The sequence below is a fragment of the Oratosquilla oratoria genome, chromosome 1 (assembly GCF_046742065.1).
Source record: "Oratosquilla oratoria isolate Oo_2021 chromosome 1, ASM4674206v1, whole genome shotgun sequence".
In the NCBI taxonomy this organism is placed as follows: Eukaryota; Metazoa; Arthropoda; class Malacostraca; order Stomatopoda; family Squillidae; genus Oratosquilla; species Oratosquilla oratoria.
The window spans coordinates 33961438-33981433 of NC_134777.1; the positions used below are offsets into that span (position 1 = coordinate 33961438).

Consider the following 19996-nt stretch of genomic DNA (forward strand, 5'->3'; position numbering starts at 1 on the left):
GTGGTAGTCAAAGAAGAATGGACGTGTTTCAAGGAGGACACGAGTGTGTGTAAAATGAGGACAATGGGTGGGAACAAAAGGAAAGAACACTGAACAGTGTAATAAAAAAGGAAGTGAAAATGTAGCTAATAACCCTATCGTGATTATCTAGATTATTACAATTGGGTAAACACAAAAACCAAAGAAAATGGTCCACTTACGCATTCAGAAGTGAAATGACAAATTTTCCAGCTGGTGTAATCATTACTCCTGGTGTATTAGGATCAGTCACTTCCTTGAGAAACTTGGAAGGAATACCAGTACTTTTACGCAAGTCTTGCTGTAATAAAGAAGAAAACATGTTTAATAACCCTTTATGGAATATAAGACACAAGTGATAAGTGTCCTGGCACTGATAATACAATTTTTTTCAATCAAAGAGGAGGGAGAAAGAAGGAGAGAGAGAGAGAGAGAGAGAGAGAGAGAGAGAGAGAGAGAAAGAGAGAGAGAGAGGGGAAAGAGGGAAGGGGAGGTAGGGAGGGAGGGAGGAGAGAGGAAAGAGAGAGAGGAGAGAGGAAAGAAAGAGAAGAGAGAGGAGAGAGAGAGGGGAGAGAGGAGAGAGAGAGGAGGGAGTGGGGAGAGAGAGAGGAGAGAGTGGGGAGACATGGGGAGAGGAGGGAGAGGGGAGAGGATTATTTCTATTTCAGCTCAAACAAAATTTATATGAAAATTAAACATAACTTTATGTATATCCATATATGTATATATATACTTACATTGTTTAAGGGGCACATAGACACCCAATGCCCATACTGATGACATTTGTAGCATTTGTACTCCTTGGGAACATTCCCAGCCATGTTACTATTGCGAAGCTTCACATATCTGGCAGAAAAATAAGCTTTCTCAATGACCAATATATTTATGCATATATTTACCTAACTGCACATGTATATGCAAATAGATATCAAATGTAATACAGAGAAAGGAGCTGACTCGTGGAATCCTGTTTCTCCAATCATCATACCTAATTTTGAATTAACTATATCAATTATACCTTTCCTCTAAGTTGCTTTTTCTGTCTCTACTTCTTGTGCATATTTGGTTTACCTATAGGCCTACTCTTATTGTTTTAACAATTCTTTTCTTCCTATGCATGAGACTAAGTGGACTATTCCATTCAATATCTTACCTGGATGGATGATAATCTAGAGTTGACTGTGCCATCATTGTAATGATTTTATCTTCTTCTGAGCCATCCAACTTGGTCAAGTCTGTAACCTGTTACATATTTTGTTAATATTATGTTTCTTCCCTTAAAGAGCTGCATTCAATTTCTGTATTTTGAAAGCAAAAGACAATGAACATTTTTCACCTACTTAATCTACTTTATACTTTTTCCCAAATAAAATGCCTTGTTCACATATTGATAATTCATTAAATTCTCCAGAAACCTTGTGATAAAATGGGATCAATGACAAGTATCTGCAAGTGGTCTTCATGCAAGATGGACAGAGCCTTTATCAGTACATTCAATTTGTTAGAACTTTACCTAGTACTTGATAAAGTTCTAATAAGCAATATGTCATACTAACAAATGCTCCATCCATCCTCACATGGTGTTTCTTTTGATAAACTCCTTTGCAACTACCAATTACATACAAGATGGACATCAGTGAGGTTCCTCTCCATGCTGCTCATCTTCAGAACTTATCCATACCCTAACCACCTTCTGAAGGTGTAGCCTTCACATGCTGACACTCTCCAGACAAAGCCCAAGATCTTTCTGTCAACATCTACTGAATTTAATTCACCTTTTCACATTGAGATAAGTGGCAACAAGACAGCTTCCCTCTTCCTACTACTAAATGCCAGTGATATAAAAAACTGTCCCACACTAGTATAACACAGACAATAATCCAAAATTTCTTGCCTGAGAGTTCTATGGGTGGGGAGGCCAAAGGGCCATTGCCAGCTGCTGTGGAACTGTAGTTCCCAGTTGGTGAAACTCAGGGCAACTATTATTAAAAGAATATCTAAAACCTTGAAGTGCTAAAGTATAAACCCTTTGTGAAAGCCTATCTAAGACGAACATAAAAATATGATAAGAATCATCACAGAGGAAATGGTCCAGCATGTGATTATCTACTCATGTGTGTTTATATGCATATAGCACTTGCACACCAAAAACTCTAAGATATTATGTTATGCATGTATGCATAACAAACTACAATGTTATATTCATGGAACAGTTAATCAAGCACTAACCTCTTTGATCTTTCTGTCAATTTCTGCAGCTTGGGCAGCATCCTCTGTCTGTAAGGGTAGAAGATATTCATAAAGTAACCCACATAAACCCCTCTCCCTCCCTCCAACGGCGAAGAGTCTTCATCCGTCCCTGGTAGAATAGCAGACTAACCCGTTTCTTTATAAGTGATACCTAATTCTGCTTTCATTCTTTTCCAAATAGATTTAATGCCTCCATGTTACTAAGTTGTAAATAAATTACATAAGAGTACATTGATACAGTGCAATTTGCTAAGTGTTCTAGATTTCTGGACTGCACAAATTACTGAACTTCATTGTACCGTTTCTCCTTACATTTTGCATATCAAATCTAAAATAATAGCGTACTATCAAATTAACTATAACAGCCATATAACCTAGAGTATAATGATTAAGATAAAGAAAAAAATATGTAAATAGGTTTTTTGTATTCAATATTTAAGTAATATACCTTCTTATACACAGTAAAAATGAATAAATAAATAAAAGGATGAACTACCAATAAAAATCAAAAAGATAATACAAATGACATTGATCAGTGACCAAAACTAAGAATAGGTTGATTATCCCATTTGGTTATCAATGCAAACATGATTATCCTAACTCATTCCTGGGGACATATATTATACAACATAATCGATGATGTCACACTTCAGGGTATACTTAATGTGTGTATAGTTTCAAGGCTTTTCTCATTGAATATACCAAACATAATTGAGTGCCTTGCAAGCCAGCACTTAAAATACAAATATCTATATACATATTACATATACAGTAAGTCCTCGTTATACGGTACATATGCATTCCTGAAAACCTTACCGCAAATTGAAATTACTGTATACTGAACACATTATAACATGTAATAATAGGATATGGCAGACGTACCTTCTCCCTACTCTTTCCTCTTCAAAACACGAGCAGATACCGTATTTGTGAATTTTTCCTACCATAAATAGAATCGAGACCGTACAAGGAGGACTCACTGTACTATCAGACCTCGCCCAACACAGCTTCACCATGCACAAAATTTCATGTTTACACAAACAGGTAAGATATGTGCATTTGCCAAACACAACCATGATTAACAATAGCATAATTTGAATAGCCTGCCAAGTCATGTTGTGTGCCAGTGTCTGGAGAGGGTTTGGGAACTTAATTTTTTTCCCATAATACCTGTTATTCACCCAACACAAACTTTTTCCTGCACAACGGCCAAGGAACATAACACTTGTGTTTGGCGAGGTCTGACTGTGTGTGTGTATGTATGCATATATATATATATATATATATATATATATATATATATATATATATATATATATATATATATGATGTATGGAAGAGAGATGAGTGGCAGGGTGGTGAGGTAAACATAGAAAACAATTGGAGTTTTATTCACTGTTTCATCCTGATAAAACTCCAACTGTTTTCTATGTTTATCTCACCACCCTGCCACCCATATATATGTGTGTGTGTGTGTGATTCACCATGGTCTTGAATCAAGTGTCAAACTCATGATCAACAGCTATTACCCTCCCAGATGGGAGCTCAGAGGTCATATGTGCCTGATCTATAGGTATGCTGTGACCTTACACACACACACACACATAACTGCCAGCTCACAGCACAGTGATGCTGAAATTATTTTAGCCCTGGACAGGAATCGAACTTGGACCGATGATGTATGTGTATATACACACAAACACACACATATATATATATACATACATATATATAAATATATATATTATCCACATAGTTATCTATAAACAGAACAACCATGATGATGAACACCCAAATCTGAGCCATGACATATCAGAACTAAGTGGACAAGGGGGTGGTTTGCCATATATTGAAGTAGTGGGGGTAAATCAGATCTGGCTGTTGGACTCTGCTGAGGAAGCACTCTTATGCTGTACAGACTCTGGATTGTATAGTATGATAGGGACAGGGCTGAGCCTTCAGATGAGACAGATGGGGTATTACACGGATTTTTAATTTGTATAAAGTGGGTGGGTGCTTTGACTTGGCCAAGGGTCTTACAAGAGGGAAAAGGCCTATGGTATTTACAAACATGTACATGTGCGCAAATATACCTTTTGTTATTGTTGCAATAATACAATTTCATTTACAGAAACCACTTCAATTATAAGGAAAATATTACATGTAGAGAAATATATTACATACCCAAAAACAAAATATATATTTGCATTGTTCCAGTGTATTACAGATCTGGTCCGAGTGTCCACAAGATCACTATTGTATACAAAGAATTGCTTCATATTATATATATGGTACATTGCAAGAGCACTGGTCTCACCACCAGAGCAGGGAAAGTGAACAGATTCAAACCTTGTGTGGCTCCTTGATTTATTATATATATATATACACTTTTTTCCAGACGTAACAGTAGTTGTTTCTAAAGACTGCTCTGCCAAACCATCAATCCAAAGAAGTTGGTACTTTCTTATCTCTTGGAGCCGACTCCTATTTTCAGTCATGGCGGGAATGACGAGACCACTATCAAGGAAAACTTGGCTGAATGGTGAATATACATATGCACCATGTTTATTTACCTAACAATTTGCATGACAAGAGATACAGTAGTCAGAACTTTTTTCCCCCCACTTGTCATTATTGGTTTCAGATTCATTCATGATTTTCATTTTGCTATCATTTGAAAAATCTATGCATCTGTATGTAGAGCTATGTTTCTTGGTGTCCTTCTGGGACAGGCATTGACTGAACATTGAGCAAAATAAGCAAATGTTTAGGGTCTTTAAGGGAAAAAGGGCACCACAGTCTTTTCCAGTTCTAGATTTCAAATGGACCATGGTACATTTGTTCCAGCCTGACCCAAGGCCCACAAAAAGAGGGTCCTGAAATAATATAAGTTCATAGTCATATATATATATATATATATATATATATATATATATATATATATATATACCAATCTTTTTAAGTGTTACCCGAGTTTCACTGAGTGGAAAAACTGCTAGACTGATGTGGCTGGCATTGGTCCTTGAAATCTCCCACAAACCTCTCTGAGAAGAGACTTTTGACTGCTGTGTTGTATTTGTGTAGGGATGTTTTTGTGTCACCAGCTAAAAGTGGTAAGAGGAGGAGAGCAGTCACTGGTTGTTAGCTTCCCAAGTTTGAAAGAGCATAATAAATAGTTTGTTAACATAAAGATCTTGGGCCCAGTCAACAGCCTGATTGTCAGCCCCTTAGTGCTGCATCTCTTGATGGAGATGTGGGAGTTCACAGGTTTTGAAAATGAGCAGCTTTGTTGTTGTTGTTATTCCCTAGACTGTCTGAGTAGTCCCATCTCCCCAAGGAATGCCACAGCCGGAATGAGGTTTTCCTACAAATCCTTTATAGAGTGTATGTTGTGTTGTTTGCGTGCATGATTGTGTATAATGCAGTCTTCCATTCCATGGTGTGTTGAATAGTATGGGGTGAAGTGTTACATCCTGGGCAGTTGTCTACAATGCGGTCATCCAGTCTCTTCCGGTAGCTTAGAAGGGCTGGGTGGTGGCCGCACTGCAATCTGGCCAGGTGGACTCTGTCCTTTCATGGGAGAGAGGATTCAGAGGGATGGATGGTTATCAAAGACAACACATTGCTGCATGCCAGACCCCCTGATCTCCATCTCTCTGAGCAGCTTTGTTGTCCCTCTTGCTGGACCATCACATTGCAGGTACAGGTATGTTAATGGTCCCTGTGTAAGTCACTGGCTGAAAGTAATGGGGGAGGGCAGTTGAAGTTAATAGATATATTGGGTCCAGTCTGGAGAGCGAGTGTCAGCCCCTCAGGGCTGCATCTTCTGATTGAGGTGAGGAAATTAATGGGTTTTGAAAATGGACAGCTGTGTCCATCTTGCAAGACCACCACGTGCAGGTACTCATCATTGGTCCATATATATCTATATGCAAATAAACACACACATAAAGTGATGCCCTGGGATCTGAGCTTAATTTCATAACACAATTTGAGTTCCAAAAAGTTTGGATTCCAAGACGTATGAATAACCTTGCTGGAGCACTAAAGAAACATACCCGCAAACAGACATGAACAATGAGCGAGACATTCAGATTCCAAGACATCATTTAGATTTAAGGGAAAAATTTCTTTACTCCTCTTTTGTTTAGATTCAAAATTGTTCGAGTTCTAGGGTGTTCAGATTCCAGGTGTTCACTTCCCAAGGAATCGTTTAGGATGGGTTTTTGCCACTATGGCCCAGGGTGGGTTTAGTCATTGAAGCAAGATGCACAAGATACATTGCACAGAGGATAACGAAGGCCTCAAATTCCAATACCCCATCCTAGCCATACCCAGACACCACAATATTTCTTCCTCAAGTGATTATTGGGCTAATCCAGGGACTGTTGTCAATTAACTGGGAGCTGTGGTTTCCTTCAAGAAAGATCTGAGGCAAAAGATTGATTCCTACCTAAATATTACATACAAAGGGCAGCAACCATGATGACCCTAAATCAGAATGATAAGACATGAAGACTGGAAAATAAAAGTGCCTTCCCATATTGAAGGAACAATGAAAGATATACTTAGATCAGCTAATGGTATATAAAATATAGACATATAGAATCTACTGATATGGGATGAATGATGAAGTCAAAAGATATTGAAAAAAAGCTAGATTGCCTAAAGGACGAATTAGAGTCGGGGAATAATTTGGATGAAAATAGAATCCAGACCAACAACATATATTAATTCATGAACCAAGTTTAAGTGGAGACATATAAATGGGATCCCATGAGCATGGCTCCGACCACATATATTACAACTTGTGTAACACTGTATAATCCTAGCTATGAGCTATAGATGTGAAACTCAAAAATTGAGAGAGACAGTGGGGAGAAAGTCATAAAATGTGCAGAAGGCAATGGAGAAAAAATGCTGAGAATAACACTACATAACCATAAAAGGGTAAGCTGGATAACAGTACATTGGGGTGAAAGTGCAACTGGGTAAGGTGAGTAGCCAGAAAAAGAGGATGACAGAAAGCGCATGAGGTAAGACGGTGAGCATGGAAGAGGGAGGATACCAGACAAGAGGTAGTGAGATGAGAAGAACTTTGTGGGAGTGACATACCAAAGGGTGGCACATTTGTGCAACTCATAGAAAATGTTGAAGGAGGTTTTTCTTCAGCAGTGGATTCCAAACATTGTGTGTAAAAACTATACAAGAATTTAAGAACAAACTTGATGCAGAAAGATACAAAGACGGGTCACGACAAGCACCATGAAAAAAAGAAAAAAAAAAAAAAAAAAAAAAAAGAGAGAGAGAGAGGTGGAAAGAGACAGAGATGGAGAAAGACAGAGAGAGGATTGGGGAGTGGGAGAGAGACTGACAGAGAGGGAGTGGAGAGAGGCAGGAAGCGTTAGGCATATGGGGGAAAGAGATGTAGGATGAGAGAGAGAGAGACAAAGAGGGAGAGGGGAGAGAGAAATGGGCAAGGGAGAGGGGAGACAGAGAAAGAGAGGGGGGAAAGAAGGAGAGAGAGAGAAGAGAGAGAGAGAGAGATGGGAGAAAGAGAGAGGGAGGGGAGAGAGAGAAGGGGGAGAAAGGGGGATAGAGAGGGGGATAGAGAGAGAGAGAGAGAGAGAGAGAGAGAGAGAGAGAGAGAGAGAGAGAGAGAGAGAGAGAGAGGGGGGAGAGAGAGAGGGAGATACTGAAAGAGAAGGAAAAATGAGAGAGATGGAGGAGTGTGTGTTCATCAGAAGATGGGATAGTGTCCCTGGATTGGAAAAAAGACAAATGTGCTATCAATTCATAAAGGAGGAAGTAAAAAGTAGAAATTCTTGAGTTTCAGTACATTGTGGTAATCAATTGCATTTCAGAAATACAAGATCATATATATTGAACCATGCTTCTACTTAGGAGTGGTTGAATGGGTATAAGAGTGGATTTGGTGTACATTTAGATTTGAATAAAGCCTTTGATAATGTACTCCAAAAATGAGTAACATGGGGGTTGGAGCTTGTTTGTGGACTAGCTCTTGGAATTGATGAGAAATTTCCTGGAGGGCTAATATACGAGAATAGTAGACAAGGATAAATATCAGAATGTGGGGAAATACTAGAATCCACAAGTCAGAACCTATAAGTTTTTTTTATGTAAATGACACAATGAAAAGAATGACAAGCTACACTGTCTTGTTTACATAGGATACAAAGATCATGAGGAGATTCAATGAGAGAGACTATAATAATCAATCACTCCATTACCCTCGGTCTCTTGCAGAAAACCTGTGGCCTCTAGGTAACCAGCAACAGCCTCCAGGTGGGTCCAGAATTCACTAGAGGACAATATTTTGTGTTGTTGTCAAGGGATTGTTAGTGTGGGGTTTTGTAGTATGAGATGTTCTATGTCCTCTGTGTGATGGTAGCATCTGGGGTTGTTTGGTAAGGAGGTTGGTGTTGTTCTTATCAATTGTGGGAGGGTTTTTTTTTTTACTGTGGGGCTTATGTCTGAAGACTGTTGCTGGAGTATCGAGTTTGGTGGTCTATATTGAAGGGCTTGTTTAGTGATCTGAATATGTATGTGCTTTTGTATGGATGTTTTGTGTGGTATAGTTGGTTGTTATGTTTGAGTATGTTGCTGGTGCATTCTTTCTACTGTTTTCTGTTGGTGGTGCTTGTGAGATGTAGTGTGATGGGTGTGGTGGTGGTTAGGGTTCTGGTGTAGATTTGTGTTCCTGTCATTTTCATGTGGTGCTCTATGGGAAGGATTTTGGTTTCTGTAGGCAGGTGTCCAACTGGAGTAGTTTTGGTGCATCTTGTTATTACTCTCAGTGCTCCAATCTGTAAAGTTTGTACATTGTTTCTATTCATCTTCCTTATTGTTGGGAACCATGCTGTGGAGGGCATTTCTTATGAATTACTTGTATACAGTTATTACAGTTCTTTCTGTTGCCCAGAGTCAGCGCTTGTGATGGATTTAAGCAATTTGTTTTTGTGTTAATTTTTGCTGTTGGGTCTCTGATATGTGGGTTGAAAGTCACATGATTATCAAGCACGAAGCCCAGAATTTTAGGGTTCTTTTCTTGTAGAAGGCTTTGGCCAGCTAATTTTACTATAGGGTAGAAGAATACAAATTGTTACAAAAAGACCTAGAAAGAATATAAAACTTTTAGTTGACTACAGAAAATCAGCTTCAATGCCAAAAAATAGAATATAAAGGAAATGCAGAACAATGGAAATAGACCATCTGATTTATTCAATAATAACAACAATAGATCAAGCATAATTACTGATACCATTTCAAGTTTTACTGACTGGAAATCAGCAGCCCCACACTGGTTGGCAACAGTCCTTGGGCCCTTCCAAACATCTATTTGGGAAAAAAAGTTGGAACTGTTGTCTGTGCTGCATTAGTGAAGGACAATTTGTCACCAGCTCAAAATAGTAGGAGGGGAATAATTGTCACCTCTCCTTATGTGGGGGAAATACATCTGAAACTGATAAGAGAGATATTGGGCCTGGTCCAGAGACCAAATTGCATCTTCAGATGGAAGTTCAGGTGTTGATGGGTTATGAAAGTGGGTGGCAAGGAAAGAATTTGCTGACATCCATCTTGCAAGAACACCACCAGCATGTATCATCAGTTTTTATGATTTATTCAATAGCAAGTGAAATAATTACAGATGTGAGAGTGGGGAAAGATCTGGGAGTGTTGGTAAATGTTACCTCACAAGCACATCAACAAGATAATGAGCAAGACCATTGACAAATATAAGAGTGGTTTTTCACTACATGGTTGGTAGGATGATGAAAAAACTTGTTGAGCACCTAATTCACCCTATATCAATACATGCTGAAGTGGTATGGTTTAGTTGTTGCCGTGACTTTCATTGAGTGGAAAGCTCACAGCACCTCAATGGCTGCTAACAATCCGATCCTTGGATTCTCCCAAAGATCTCTCTGGGAAAGAGCTTTGGACTGTTGTCTGTATTGTGTTAGTGTGTAACTGTTTCTGTCACCAACTGAAAGTGGTAGGTGAAGGGGATTAGTTGCTAGTTGTCAGCTTTCCATGTGTGAAAAAGTGTTTGAAATACAGCTGAAGTTGACAAATAGAAATCCCTGATCCAGTCTGGAGACTCATCTCTTTCAGGTTGCACCTCCTGATGGAGGTAACAGGGTCGATGAGTTTTGAAAATGGGTGGCTTCGCTGTCCATTTTACAGGACCACTATAGGCAGGGAATACATAAAGTAATAACCAAATTGTTCCATACCCTAGCAGATGTACCATATAAAGACAGATTATGAGTACTGTACCTGCCATCATTCAAAGAAAGAAAAAGATGAAACATGACTGCATTTTGATCAAGGAAAGTAATGGATAAAAGTGACAAAGAAGCTATTTTGTTTTAGAATTAAAAAAACATCACAAGGTCATGGGAAGAAATTGAAAATTACAACATTCCTGAAGGATATACAAAGTTTTTCATACAGTTACATCAACTTGCAGGGCAGCCTAACTAAACTCATAAATTAATTTATGGCTAAGTTTGAGAAATGGAGACCGTGACAGGAATCACAAATGTAAGTTCCTTCTTGTACATAACAAGGCTCTGTTTTGGCTCCTTTAATGTTTGCCAAATTCATAAATGATATGGATGAAGGAATAAATTGTTACATGAACTTTTTAGCTGACGATGCCAAATTACTCAAGAGAGTGAAAACAAAAGAAGATTGCAGATTGCTACAAGATGACCCGGATAAAGTATGGGAATGGAGCCGGAAATATGAAATGAACTTCAACATCAAGAAATGTAGCATAATGGAATTTGGAAAGAGGCAAAAATAGAGTTTCGGGAAAATATACGATTGGAAACAAAGTAGTCAAAAAAGTAAATTCAGAGAGGGACCTAGGAGTAATCATCTCAAGTGATTTGACACCTGACAAATATGTAAATAAGTTATTTGGAGAGACCTACAACCTATTAAGATCAATGAAAGTGGCCTTTGACTACATGGATAAGGAGATGGTTAAGAAAATAATTATTACATTGATAAGACCGAAATTAGAATATGCTATATCAATGTGGGCACCTAGCACAAAGAAACACAAGACAATTAGAAAGAATCCAAAGTGCAGCGACAAAAATGGCACCCACACCATCAAATTTGACATATGAACAAAGATTGGAGAAATTACAGTTGTCAACATTGGAGCAGAGAAGGGAAAGAGGCAATTTGTTGACCATTTTCAGAATTATGAAAGGGATGAAAGTTCTCGATAGAGATGACCTATTAAAATGGGGCAAGAGGGAGAACACGAAAAGAAACTAAAGAAAGACAGTTACAGAAGAGACCTAAAAAAGAATAGTTTCCCACACAGAGTGATCTATGTCTGGAACAAATTGAACAGTGAAACAGTGAATGCCAGAACTATACACAATTTCAAGAAAAAACTGGACATGGAGAGATACGAAAATGGGTCACAACGAGCATTGCTTCCGTCCCGTAAAATACAACTAGGTAAATACACATCATGAGAACATGGGAAGAATTAAAGAAAATAAGGTATTTGGAAAACAAAGAATCTGTTTTCCATACACATTGGTCTGTGGAATACCCTAATGAAAAATTCAAGGACAATACAATTGAATTTAGAGCAAAGTTTGACCACTGGAGGTACAGAGATGGGATCCCCGATCTACATGAACACTACTACAATCAAAGAAGACTGGCTCACAGCAAGGTTTCTGATGCTCTCACACCTATTATTCTCATATCAATGTACTATGTCATTCCTTCTGTTTGGTCATTTGTGTATAAAAGGAACATGACTGGCTAAAATAGTGACATAACTTGATGCACTTACCTCATAATTTTTCTTTCTATGAATTTTCAGTTTTCCAACAGTTATGTTTTGAGACTTGAATGAAGGCATTTTGATTCTGAACAGTCAATGGATCATGCATGCGAGTAATTTCTCCATTCCTGGGTTTTCTAGTTATTATTGCTATTGTCATTCTTATCATTATTACTATTCCTACTTTTCACTCATGTATGGACTTGTGCTATCAGTATGTCCTGATACCATAACTACTTTTTTCCTATTCTGTCCCAAGAAGTGGTGTCCTCTAGTTCATGTGGACAGAAGTACAGTGAGACCTCTCATTAACGGACATTAATTAGCTGTGTTTGCAGTCTTTTTGGTGCTGTTGTTTAGTGCGTGCAATCACTATGCCACCCAAAAAAACGAAAACACAGTAAAAACATCACAAATGCAGCTAATTAACATCCGTTAATGAGAGGTCTCACTGTATCAGTTCTTTCTACAGCTTATTATATTCTTATGCTAACTTTTTTTCCCATTTCACATAGGTTGTTTCCATCCTCCCTTAAAAGGGTGAAAGGACCTTGTAGTACATATATAATCTACTAACTTTTTGTAGCTAATTAAGTTCTGAATCCAAGCCATTCATATTCCTGTTTTATTTTGTTTCTAGACCCTGCCTGTGTTCTGACAGAATAAGTTTACCAAGCTCTTGCCTTGCATATTACTGTAATTTTTATTGGTTACTTTTTTGCTGGATCAAGTTTTGTTTTTGTTTCTCTTTCATTTTCTATTTTGCAAAGTCCACTTTCCTTGCTTTATGGCTCTCTTAGCTTAAATCTTTAAGTACTCTACACAGATAATGCACTTCAGAAATTTTGCTTTGGCCACTGCCAGACAACATGAATCAATAGAAAGCAAGACACTGCAATTAAAGTTAAAGGTTTCTCAATGAACTTCTTCACTATGATGATGAAGTTTTAGGTTTTTCTCATACAGGCTGTGTTCTCCTGTGAGCACAACCTGTATGATGGGGGCTAACTAAATTCTTTTGGTGTAAATCATCTGGTCTTGAAATTCTAGTGGCATATTTTGCTCCACAATTATCAAGCGACTTCTTCTGAATGTGTTTAAACCATCATAGCATTGTTTTTAAAAAGTTTTTTTTTTTTTTCACTAGTACAACATTGCTACTTAAGAGTGGAGGATCAAGGCTGCCTGGCAGCAAGTTCATACTACACCGAAGTCCCTGCTTCAAAAAAATAATCTATGAGGAGATACCATCCCCTCTCTGAGAGGGGAATTCATGATGTTAAACAAATCATCCTGTACATGCTGTGTACATTTACCTAGTTGTATTTTACGGGACGGGAGGTATGGTCGTTGTGACCCGTTTTCGTATCTCTCCATGTCCAGTTTATTCTTGAAGTCGTGTATAGTTCTGGCATTCACTGTTCAATTTGTTCCAGACATTGATCACTCTGTGTGGGAAACTATTCTTTTTCAGGTCTCTTCTGTAACTGTCTTTCTTTAGTTTCTTTTTGTGTCCTCTTGTTTCTCTCTTGTCCCATTTTAATAGGTCATCTCTATCAAGAACTTCCATCCCTTTCATAATTCTGAAAATGTGAGCATCGAAGTGATGTGTTGTGGTAAACATTGTTATCTTGGCAATTTGACATCTAATACAAAACATGTGCATATCTCCATAGAATTCCATCTGTTTTTACTCATCACTGCTTGCTCCTTCCATACCAATGGATATTTGTTCTATTCTGGCTCATGCCTGTTGATTTCATTCACCTGTGTATTTACCTAGTTGTATTATACGGGAAGAGAGCTTTGCTTGTGGTGACCCATCTTTGTATCTCTTAGCATCAAGTTTTTTCTTAAAATCATGAAAAGTGTTTGCATGCACTGTTTCGTTGTCTAATTTGTTCCAAGTATCTTTCATGAGGAAGGGGTTAACCCATCTCAATTATTAACACCCCTGGCATTAGCCTGAACAAAATATTGGCAAATATCTGATGATCTTATTCTGTTGTATGGTACCTCTTCAGAGGGAAGGGTTTTAACATGTACCCTTATTTTTTTTTTTTTTAATAAAACAAAACAAATTCTTATTGTTTATATTACTGTACAGTACTCCTAATATTTTATCTATACTAGTTCTGAAGGCTTTGCAAATGAAATACATAACAGGTTGGCATAACTACCTGTTAACATGATGCATCATGTAAACACATTTTTTTTTCTGTATAATACTGTGCAGTAATGTTTGTATTTTTCTGGTTATCTAGACACCCTTCAATTTCATACACCCCAGTTAAATTATGTACTTACTGTGGCTAAAATACTGTAATGGTATACAATATAGTTGACTGGGAGAACTTGCACTGTGTACTAGTTTAAGCTACAAGTGTTAAAATTGCAAGTAATTCTTGCTATATCCAGTGTAATACAAACCTGTAAGATATGTAATACCACACATAATGCAGAGCACAAGTATATTTAGTATGACATAATTTGTAGAACATGTGTGTATGTATTGTTTGAGGTAGATACTACAATCTGCATCCATATAAGGAATCTGATGTGAAAAGAACATACCTTAAATCTGTAAATCTGAGATTCTACAGGGAAAGCAATATCCACTCTCCAAAACCAAGAGGCCAACATTTTTCAAGGACAAGAGACCATTAAGTAGTTGAAAATGAATATTCAAAACAACACAAAATAACTTGTTGTTTTCCTTGGATCATTTCTGATTTGTGGTGCAAGGTGAGTCTTGGTGCAGAGCCAGCAAATGAGTGTCCGCTCAAGCTACTCAATTGCAAGTCACCTTCCACCTCAATTATCCTTTAATTTTGTATGTTATTCATACATTTTCTCTCTCTGGTTTTGGAGTTTTCATTTACTACTCCTGTAAATATTTGGGTACATGCAAGGAGGCCTTACAGATGAAAGAAAATAAGGCAAAGAAAAACAGGCAGGTGTGTTACATCTAAATTTCTACTATGCATCAAGTTCCAACAAAAGAAATGGGTCCTTCCTTAACTTGCTTGAATAAATGCTTTAATAAAGTGGGAGAAGAGAATGCTAGAGAATTATTGGGTTATCTTAATAATATAACTCAAGCAAAACTTTATCTCATTAAATGCATCTTCCCAATATATTCACACAAGTGATGAATCTATTCTACCAAGTCTCCAACTTTGTAAACTAAGGTACTTTGTTGAATGAAAATGAAAATGGTACACTTATACAAATTCACACTATGTGAAATGCATCCAACAGAACTGCTAACATTAAAAGAGAGAAGAAAGATGATATTGTTTTGGATTTATTTACTGGCACTTGTATCCTTGTAGACAACCTACACCACCATTGCATGTTATCTAAGTGATAGAATATAGAACAGTGAAAGGAGCAGATAAAACTGACAGATCTGTTGGCTTGAGACAGGAGGACATTAAAGTCATGAAAACAATTTCAAAAGGACTACATGTCCAAAGGATATCATGAAACTTTCCCCCATAGATTTGTCAACTTGTGTAGTAACGTAATATGGGACAAAGTCCAATCTAAAACCATAATAGAATTTAAAGCTAAGATATCACTGATGGGAAAGAAACAGGACTCTGTGAGGATAGTTCCTTTCCTGTATATTTCAATTAGGTAAATACATATACAATTACAGTATATGGTAAAACTGCAAACAATGGGTTCATGAGTTCTATATAGCTTGAGTTATGCAATGTATGTGTTCCAGGTGATATCCTAAATTGTTCTATTCCTGACATCTGTGTTTGTTGCTCATGATTTCTGTGGGTGTGACATACACATTTTCATATTGGCAGCTGCCATCATAATCATATTTGATGCTCTTTTGTTAATATAATTAATTTTCCTTCAATATGAGCCCTGGCTATATGTACTGAAGTTTTTTTTATACCAACTACCAACATCCATTCCACAAAAATATAAATTTTCATTAATATGAAAAATTTATATTGAAATGTTTGCGTAATAATTTCTACTAACAATTTTCATGTAATTTCCATTCAAAGAAATATAAGCTGCAATCATTATTACACCTCACCCATTTAAAGTAACAAGTTTACATCTTTTTTATTTAATAAAATTCCTTTGCAATCAAAGCCCTTGCACTATATATCAAGTTTTTTATAGCACCTGCTAATATAATGTCTATAATTCCCATTCTGAAAATTATAAATTTTTTGTTACTGGATAATGTGAAAAACTAATGAAATAATTTTTGTAATACAAGTCCCATTGTTGTAGATGAAGGGTCATTCCTCCCTCCTGCCTGCTTGGCTCTAAAGCAATGCAAAAAGACATAGCATCTCCACAGCAGGACCTGACAGCCAAAGCTGATTTACCCCACACCTGCCTCATTCACTCAAGAAATTACTAAGCAGACATGAAGAAATTCCTTCATACCATGTCAATTTCTCATTCATTCACAACTACTCTCCACCCACACCTATCTCTTGCCTTTTTCCCTGCTCAACATCAGACCCCTTACACCTCACCCATCCACTCCATTCTTAGGGGGGAAAGTCCTTTTGGGAGACTAAATTGCAATGAGGTCAACTGGGAGGAGTGGGAAGAAGCAAGCAGATTCCTGGAGTAATACCCTGTTGGATATGACAATGGACAATACAATGACTCAATGGGTAAAGGAGGTGACTTACGTAAGAGGGGATGACATTCCCACAAGGTGACTTGCTTCTTGCCAAAGAACCAGATATCATTAGCTTTTCAAAATATCTTTGCCCTACAGGAAAAAGGTAACCAAAAAATGAATTATACAAGGTAGACATAACTGGGAAGGCAGCATTGTCTGGGGAGGACGAGGTAACAGCCTCAGCAGAGCAACAACTTTCCAGTGCAATAAGGGAGATGCCTAAAGCATGGGAAATTCATCATACATTGAGAAGCATCACCCTAATAAGGCAGTGGCTATGCATGTTACAAATTTATTTAATAAAAATGCTGTCGCATTTTCACCAAATTTTGAAGCATAGACAAGTGTCTCTTGACAGCTTTCTAGTGAAAAGGAATTCTAAAGAAAGTGCCAATGTTTCTAAAAGATTTAAATAAAAGATTTAAAGTGAGTCAGTCAAGAATATCATAGTAGCAAGTGAAGAGGAATCTCCTGTGGTGGAAGATTCTCCTCTTTCATCTCAATAATCCTCCCCTCTGTCTCTGTCTCCCTTGCGCCAGGAGCTACATTTTTTTTTTTTTTTTTTTTTGGGGGGGTAAAATGCAACATTATATCTATTTGGCTACCTCCCTTATAAGGGGGAAAAAAGCCTTTGGTATATATATGTATTTTTATTTTATTTTACTAATTATTCTTTCTCAGGTTCATTTACTGTACATTAAAATATTTTTATTTTATGTGTTATTAATTTAAAAAATTATTTTAGATATCTTTACAAATTATTTTTGGATATTTCTTATTAAGCATGGGATGCATTATTGTATTTTAATTTATTCCTATGGGAAAAACTGTTTTGCTTATTGAGTGTTTTGCATTACGAGTAAGATTAGGGAACAAATTATGATTGTTAAGCAAGGTTCCACTGTGCATGTTTTAAGAGTATCATCTATATTTACAAAATTCAGGTTAGCCCCCACCCCCAAATGTCATCTATATTTACAAAATTCAGGTTAGCCTCCCAAATCTTTATCCTGCATTCGCCAATATTTTCTTGGTATTATACATCCATCCATTTCTGCTTTTCTTTCCTCATCTACTCTTTGCAAATACACAAACCACCTTCATTCATTACTTAAAACTATCCTCTTCTGCAAGTTTCTCAATTTACTATTGCATTCAACCTGCCTCATCATCATTTCTTATACTCATCACAGTTTTATTTTTTAACATATGAAGAACTAATGACCAGTAACTGCTCCTTCCTCTTGTTCACCAGTAAAAAAAAAAAAAGACCCACACTAATAGAACACAACATATAATAGGGCCTGAGTCATTGCAAACTACAATGGGACTATTCACTTATTTAGTATGACATTATGATAAACAGTAACAATTAATATTTTTCTTATGCTACATGCTAATAGTGGGATATTACTGCAGGTAATTTCAGTGGTAAACAAGTCATAGTATATGGTGATTATCAAGTACAATATTGCATGACACCATGGATGGGTTGTTCCATTTAACATGAAGCAACAATGTAGCTACATCAATGATGACCTGCTATCCCACCAAGTTTATGAATGCTTACATACAGCCTTTATTTTAACATAACTAACAAATGTAACAATATTTACCATGGGCATCATTTTCTAGAAAAATGAGATGGGTTGTTCAATCATTTAACATTAAAATGTTGCACTTTGATATGGGATAAGTTATTTAGGTTCAAATGACAATCATTAAACTCACTTTTGTGCCTACAATTCCATTGATACATAATTGAAATGACCAAATATTTATCAGGCATGTGAATAGCATATCATGACAGTAGACAAATCGTGTAAAAAATAATTGCACAGCTTGAAACAGATGTAACAAAATACAGCTGTTCCTAAATCCCTCTTCCAAAAAATGAGGGCTATGATATTTACAACACGAAACTTAAAACACAATTAAAATAATCTGAAGACATATATATCTCAATTTTTTTAGATACAACTATTACATCAAAGTGTATCATGTTTCAGCAAAAATATAATGTGAACTTGGGGAAAACACAACACTTCCAAAAATGTACAAACATTACAGTATTAAATTGAGTGAAACAACAAGTTTAGTTAGCTATTTTGTCAGCATGCCAGAAATTTGTCTTTGGGCAAGACTAGGTCAAACTTCCATTTGGATTTTCCAGGAAGACACACTGGATTCTCTTATTAGTTCAATTTAATGTAGATGATTATCTCCTCTTAAAATGCCTTTGTATGAACTAGAAAGTAATTTTCTTACACATATTACTCCATTGACAATGTTCATGAATACTTTATGGAACTTGTGTAATGAGTTATGTGATTGTTCACTATAAAATCTGATTTCCTGGAATGAAGAGATATTTCACTGATCTTTTTTTTTCACTATAGAGGCTATCTTCTTGAGAACACTGGTTTTGTAATCTTGACAGGATATAGTAAAGCAACTTCTTGCCATTTGACGAAGGAAATTATATATATACTCTCACTCTATACTTGGATTCAAACTGTGACCACAAACAACAATAGCAATAACATTAATAATAATAATAATAACAATAATACATACATATATCAAAGGCCCTTTCTTCCTTAAAAGGGAGGTAGCCAAAAACCAAATGGCATAAAATCCACTCCCACACATTCCATCCCCACATTCTCCACTTCTAATCCACCCCCTCCCTCTTATCTTGGCTCCTCCTGGATGATGGGTCATCCCTGCATCTCGCCCAATGCCCTGGGTCAGAAGCAGTGTCGCAAGACAGAGCACATCCACAGCAAGGCCACTTCATTAAATCGGCAACACCCCCTCTCTGTCCCCTCATGCAGAAATGGAGAAGACGGGGAGAATCCCTTCGGGCTGTGTTAATTTATTTTTCAGACATATTACCTCACCACTTACCTACTCCCCCTCATGTATCACATCATCATCCATACACAACCATTCTCCATTTACCCCTATCTTCTCTCCTCTCCCATCCTTCCTCAACAGACATTCCCCTCCTTCCCAATGCTACTTTTACTCCATCCATCTCATCCTTGGTCAACTCTCATGTTCACTCCTTCCACCTCTGACTTCCATACTTCTTTTACTAATCTTTCTTCACTCATTCTTTTCCATGTGTCCAAACCACCCCAATACCTTTTCATCAACCTTATCTCCCAACTCCCTTTCTATCCCCATTCTCTTCCTCATTTCTC

At 37.1% G+C, this 19996-nt stretch overlaps 1 protein-coding gene across 5 annotated transcripts in view; it reads right to left on the reverse strand.

The window, feature by feature from the left end:
* Positions 1-19996, reverse strand: part of snama (something that sticks like glue) — a 146239-nt gene that overhangs the window by 34802 nt on the left and 91441 nt on the right. For all 5 annotated transcript variants that reach the window (XM_076197763.1, XM_076197771.1, XM_076197770.1 and 2 more), the window contains 4 exons: positions 2248-2295; positions 1172-1260; positions 756-864; positions 201-319 (listed from right to left, as the gene is read on the reverse strand). In XM_076197763.1, coding sequence (XP_076053878.1) covers positions 201-319; positions 756-864; positions 1172-1260; positions 2248-2295 — 365 coding nt within the window. The remainder of the gene's footprint in view (positions 1-200; positions 320-755; positions 865-1171; positions 1261-2247; positions 2296-19996) is intronic.